Here is a 6,094-nt window from a genome sequence, read left to right as displayed (position 1 = left end):
GAATTTGGGCCCATTCCTCCTGACAGAGCTGGTGTAACTGAGTCAGGTTTGTAGGCCTCCTTGCTCGCACACGCTTTTTCTGTTCTGCCCACACATTTTCTATAGGATTGAGGTCAGGGCTTTGTGATGGCCACTCCAATACCTTGACTTTGTTGCCCTTAAGCCATTTTGCCACAACTTTGGAAGTATGCTTGGGGTCAATGTCCATTTGGAAGAACCATTTGCGACCAAGCTTTAACTTCCTGACTGATGTCTTGAGATGTTGCTTCAATATATCCACATAATTTTCCTGCCTCATGATGCAATCTATTTTGTGAAGTGCACCAGCCCCTCCTGCAGCAAAGGACCCCCACAACATGATGCTGCCACCCCCGTGCTTCACGGTTGGGATGGTGTTCTTCGGTTTGCAAGCCTCCCCCTTTTTCCTCCAAACATAACAATGGTCATTATGGCCAAACAGTTCTATATTTGTTGCATCAGACCAGACGACATTTCTCCAAAAAGTACGATATTTGTCCCCATGTGCAGTTGCAAACCGTAGTCTGGCTTTTTTATTGCAGTTTTGGAGCAGTGGCTTCTTCCTTGCTGAGCGGCCTTTCAGGTTATGTCGATATAGGACTCGTTTTACTGTGGATATAGATACTTTTGTACCTGTTTCCTCCAGCATCTTCACAAGGTCATTTGCTGTTGTTCTGGGATTGATTTGCACTTTTCGCTCCAAAGTACGTTAATCTCTAGGAGACAGAACACGTCTCCTTCCTGAGCGGTATGATGGCTGCGTGGTCCCATGGTGTTTATACTTGCGTACTATTGTTTGTACAGATAAACGTGGTACCTTCAGGCATTTGGAAATTGCTACCAAGGATGAACCAGACTTGTGGAGGTCTACAATTTATTTTCTGAGATCTTGGCTGATTTCTTTTGATTTTCCCATGATGCCAAGTAAAGAGGAACTGAGTTTGAAGGTATACCTTGAAATGCATCGACAGGTACACCTCCAGTTGACTCAAATTATGTAAATTAGCCTAACAGAAGCTTCTAAAGCCATGACATACTTTTCTGGAATTTTCCAAGTTTTTTAAAGGCACAGTCAACTTAGTGCATGTAAACTTCTGACCCGCTGGAATTGTGATACAGTGAATTATAAGTGAAATTATCTGTCTGTAAACATTCGTTGGAAAAATGACTTGTGTCATGCACAAAGTAGATGTCCTAACCGACTTGCCAAAACTAGTTTGTTAAAAAGAAATTTGTGGAGTGGTTGAAAAACGAGTTCTAATGACTCCAACTTAAGTGTATGTAAACTTCCGACTTAAACTGTATATATATATATATATATGTGTGTGCGTGTGTGTGTGTTATTTCAGAGTATTTAGGCAAGTTAACTGGCTAACTGTTCAATTGCATAGCTGAGATGCACATTGCTCAGTTTATAGACTAGCCAACTCAACTTCAGGGCGGGCTTTCGCGCGTGAGGAGCAGCGGGTGAGAGTGGAGGAGAGGGATAAAGCAGAGCGCGCTGCCAGAAAAATCTGTGGCTCGTCCTTAAACCTGACGTCAGCAGGCACGAGCTTTAATAACATCACCAGTCCCAGACCCAGACAGTGGTCCTCGCGGAGGAGATGACAACTAGAAGAAGATTGCCTGGGACTTGTGGAGTGCGAAATATTTTGTTTTTAGTAAAGGAATACTTCTGGGTTCAATGAATTTACAATTCCTAACCAGTGATGAGCTGGCTGCTAAAGTGGATTCTTATAGCAGCAGGGATTCAACAGGTGAGAAAGTGCCAATATAATACCTTTTTATCAACACATGGTTTAAGCCTTTTTTTACCAAATCTATTCATTTCTGAAGTGCCAGATCTGATTCATGATTTCTTTAGAATAGAATAGTATTATTGATGCTTCTGGGAAAAATTCACCGTGTATTCACAAGTTATCCCTCCATGTGTTAGTTGTACTTTACTGCCACCATGTGGTTATGTGGAGTCATGTTTTGCATTTTACTCCAGATTCAAGAACTTCTTGGACAGTACTGTAAAAGCATGGCGTCAACAAACATTAAATACTATGTTTCTAGTTTAATTTGGCCCTATCTGCCAAGTTATGAAAGGTTCTTCATTAATTCAATACTTCACACGTTAAAACTGCTCACACAGTCTCAAAATGTCTGGCCTCAAAGTTAAGTTATATCACTCACACTGCATCTAAATGGGAGAGAAAAAACTACCGCTTACACAAAGAGATGAAGGTGAGCGTCTATGATGCTCTATGTTTATTTGACCAGAGTTGTGCTCATGGTCTACCCTCAACATTCAGTTTGCACTTTCTCAACCTGACAACAGACTGCATGTGTGACACAACATTGGTCATTTCACCCAGGTTTGGCAGGGGTTAGAGGTCAAATCAGTTGAACACTCCACATCTGAGGAAAGAAAGTTCCAAGTTTCTTATCTGACCAATATGACAGTATTGTCAAGGTCACATTAGAAGTCAATCAAGATATTTGATAAACCATTTATCACTTTTTTCATTCCCCGATGCCAAAACAGCATTTGATGTTGATGTTATATGTCTGCTTGAGGTCACAAGGTCACACAAAGGTCACACAAAAGGTCAAGGGGTTGTAAGTCTGAACAGGTGATGGTATTCACATTAATCTCAATACCAATTTTGGCTGTCTAGATATGATGGAGGTAAGGAACAATGAAACTTTGTATACACGTACATAAACCGACAAGCACAAAGCTTCTCATCTCAACAGAAAACCCAGTTCAAATTCCTGTTATGCAATATGTATATATATGGATTTAAAGAATTTTTTTTGTACTCTTCATCCAATTTCCCTTCATTTATAGATTAAAAAGCTACATGGAGATGATAAACTGTTATTGTCATGATCAGTTGTTGTCCGTGTCTTTTTCATTACCTTGTGAAACACCCCCAGAATGCCCTTTAATGCTAAAAGTGACACGTTGTCTGAATCCCAAATGGCACCCTATTCCGAAATGGTGCACTATATAGGGAATAGGGTGCCATCTGGGATGTAACCGTGTTCTCTGATGTTGTTGTGTAACGACTGAGCCTGATGACTGCTGACGCTTCAGCGGCAGATCCCCTGGGTACTGGCTCTGTGGTACACCCATGATTACATCTAATTTATCTGCATTAAACATCCTATGCGCTCAATGGATTTACTATTTATTACTATAATTATATTCGAAAAACGTGAAGGCAACTGATGGGCTGCCAAGAACAAGCTTAGGAAAACAAAAATAAACATGATTAAGGGGTCTTTTTCACATTTAATTAATTGCAGATTAATTGTGTCTGTATAACCTACCTGGATCAGAAGCACTTTGGCTTTTATGATATTAATATTAACATGTTGAGGCTGAAATGTAATTAGAGAGGTTTAATACAGAATAAGACCCTGCTGTAACCTGCATGGGAATCTCGAAGAAAAGTTCATTTAGCACTGTTGGTCGGCCCATACTGGAGGCAGCGGTTGCTGTTATGACATCAACATTAGTTACAATTGTTTTCATTGAGACGGTTTCCTGGACAAAGATTAAGCCTTGTCCTGGACTAAAAATGCCTAGTCTGTGTCTGGGAAACCAGCCCCAAAAAGTTCCCAACAAAAAATCTGTTTGTTGAATGTTCAGACATCAGAAATGAAAGTTTGGCCCTCAGACGTTAGGCATAAAAGAGTGTCTCGTTCACAAAGTATGACATTTTAAAGTAGCCCATTAGGCAATCTGGCTACTCCATGTGTAATAATGGGTTATGGAACACTCTGTGTCCTGACTCATACGAGGAAGTCCTGCTCTTATAATGTGAGGCCAAGACTGAGAATCATTTTTGGAGTTATAAATACTGAGCCAGTGGACGAGCCAGTTTCCTCTGTAGGGACTTAAACAGTCTGGATCCAAGACCAACCGCCAGTTGTTTGGTTGTAAAACCCTTCCTAGTGGTTTGTTCAGACAGCACATCTGTTTGGAGTGCTTTAAAAAGGGCTGTTTTTCATTTGATCACACACACAAAAACTGGGTTTCTGATCTCGGCATAAATATATACAGTTTGTACAGGCAATATTCATGGGGTGAAATGTTGGACACGTTTTATTGTATTGTCACGTCAGCTGTGAAAATACTTTTATATTTTCAAAGAAACTATGACAAATGGCCTACAGGCAGAATATTGTGTAGACAGGGGAACAAAAAGTACTTTGACTAATCAGCGTCATATTGATGAAATCATTTTGATTTCATATTCTTTCTTTTACCTCCCTTACCCTGTTAATCAACCTTGTTGTTGTACAATCCAAACAAGAAGGCCAGCCAGACCTTTTAGCACATTCAGGACTTGCAACACTTATCTAGCCAAATAGGGGATTATGGGTCTATTAGTTCTTAGGCCGATATAGGACATGTTGGAAATAAAAAAAGATTAAGGGCATGAAGCTAATTACGACTTTGATCCTTGGGGCAACAGCCTATTATTCCCCTGTAACTGTTGCTACGTCAACTTAGCAACAGTATTTTGGGTGGCACTTATATAATGTGATTGTGATACAGGTGATCCACGTGCTAACAAGTACATGTGCTTCACAGGAGGTTGGTGCCACCTTAATTGGGGAGGACGGGCTCATGGTAATGGCTGGAGCGGAATGGGAAGAACGGTATCAAACACATGGTTTCCATGGTTTCCATGTGTTTGATGGCATTCCATCTACTCCGTTCCAGACATTATTATGAGCCATCCACCCCTCAGCAGCCTCCACTGATTGTCCTTTTAATTGTCCTAGACATGGAAACGTACACAGATGACATACTGTACATCTTTGATGCTTTAGGAATGTCTGTTCTCTACTTACATGGTTTATTGTGTTACCAAAAGTCATAGCGTTTGACCATAGAAAACTAAAATATGTATTATGTATATCAAAGTGCATAACACTAACTCCTCCCTGTCCCTCTCATCTAGGCCTACTCCCAGACCCAGAATTCCACTGCCATGCTGCCCCTAGCAGAATCCACGGACCTAGAGCCATACAACCGGACCCAGTACTGCCACTGGCCCTGTGAGTGCCCCCTGGTCCCCCCTTCCTGCCCTTCAGGGGTGAGCTTGCTCATGGATGGCTGTGACTGCTGCAAGGCCTGTGCCAGGCAGGTGGGGGAGGAGTGCAACGAGGCAGACACTTGCGACTACCATAAGGGACTGTACTGCGATTACAGCTCAGACAAGCCTAGGTACGAAAAAGGAGTGTGTGCATGTAAGTGTCATTTACCACACATACTCTAACCTACTAAAGACACCAATCATGATTAAAGGAATAATCCACTCAAAAACTATATTTTGGTATTTGTTTCATTAGTTCAGTGCTGATACAGTCCCAATATATGTTGCATGTCAGCAATCTGGTTTTCAAGATATATCAAATTGTAACTTGCCACATTATCATGATGATGTGGCAAGTTACAATTTGCTTCTTGAAAGTCCTATATCTTAAAAACCTGATTGCTGACATACAAAACATTTTGGGACTGTATCAGCAGTGGACTAATGAAAAAAATACCAAAAGATAGGTTTCACAATCATATTACCCAATGTCATGACATGTTTGTTTCTGTTCAGATAACACTAAAAACATAGTCTGCTACATGACATTGTTATCATTACCTTATTCACTGTGTATCTCTCTGTGATGTAAGACTGCTGTCCTGACCTTCTTTGCCAGATATGGTTGGCACGGGCTGCGAGCATGACGGTGTGATCTACCGGAATGGGCAGAGCTTCAAACCCAGCTGTAAATACCAGTGTCTGTGTGTGAACGGGGCCATCGGGTGCGTGACCCTGTGTACGGACTCCCAGCCTCCCCGGGTGTGGTGCCAGAACTCAAGGAGGGTCAAGATCCCCGGACGCTGCTGTGAACAGTGGATCTGTGACGAGCCCAAGAAGGGGAAGAAGACTGCTCCAAGACATGCAGTGGAAGGTAGGACACAGATCCAACAATCCTTGGTTGCAACACTCACTAACTAGTTCCAAACTGCCTCTGCAAGCAGCATCAGCACAAAATCTTTTCGTTGGGCGCT

General features: G+C 41.7%; 1 protein-coding gene across 1 annotated transcript; it reads left to right on the top strand.

Moving 5' to 3' along the window:
• Positions 1-1,545: 1,545 nt before the first annotated feature.
• Positions 1,546-6,077, top strand: LOC129830809 (CCN family member 4-like). The gene is made up of 3 exons (XM_055893555.1): positions 1,546-1,775; positions 4,986-5,274; positions 5,740-6,077. The coding sequence occupies exons 1-3, from the start codon at positions 1,728-1,730 to the stop codon at positions 6,039-6,041; spliced, it is 639 nt and encodes a 212-aa protein (XP_055749530.1). The 5' UTR covers positions 1,546-1,727; the 3' UTR covers positions 6,042-6,077.
• Positions 6,078-6,094: the final 17 nt, after the last annotated feature.

Source organism: Salvelinus fontinalis, chromosome 32 (genome assembly GCF_029448725.1).
Source record: "Salvelinus fontinalis isolate EN_2023a chromosome 32, ASM2944872v1, whole genome shotgun sequence".
NCBI classification, from domain to species: Eukaryota; Metazoa; Chordata; class Actinopteri; order Salmoniformes; family Salmonidae; genus Salvelinus; species Salvelinus fontinalis.
This window is presented reverse-complemented; position numbering and strand designations above follow the sequence as displayed.

Coding starts and splice junctions, on each gene's coding strand:
- LOC129830809 (XM_055893555.1), top strand. CDS start 1,728: ATGAGCTGGCTGCTAAAGTGGATTCTTATAGCAGCAGGGATTCAACAG. Junction 1,776..4,985: donor TAGCAGCAGGGATTCAACAG/GTGAGAAAGTGC, acceptor CCTCTCATCTAG/GCCTACTCCCAGACCCAGAA. Junction 5,275..5,739: donor CGAAAAAGGAGTGTGTGCAT/GTAAGTGTCATT, acceptor CTTCTTTGCCAG/ATATGGTTGGCACGGGCTGC.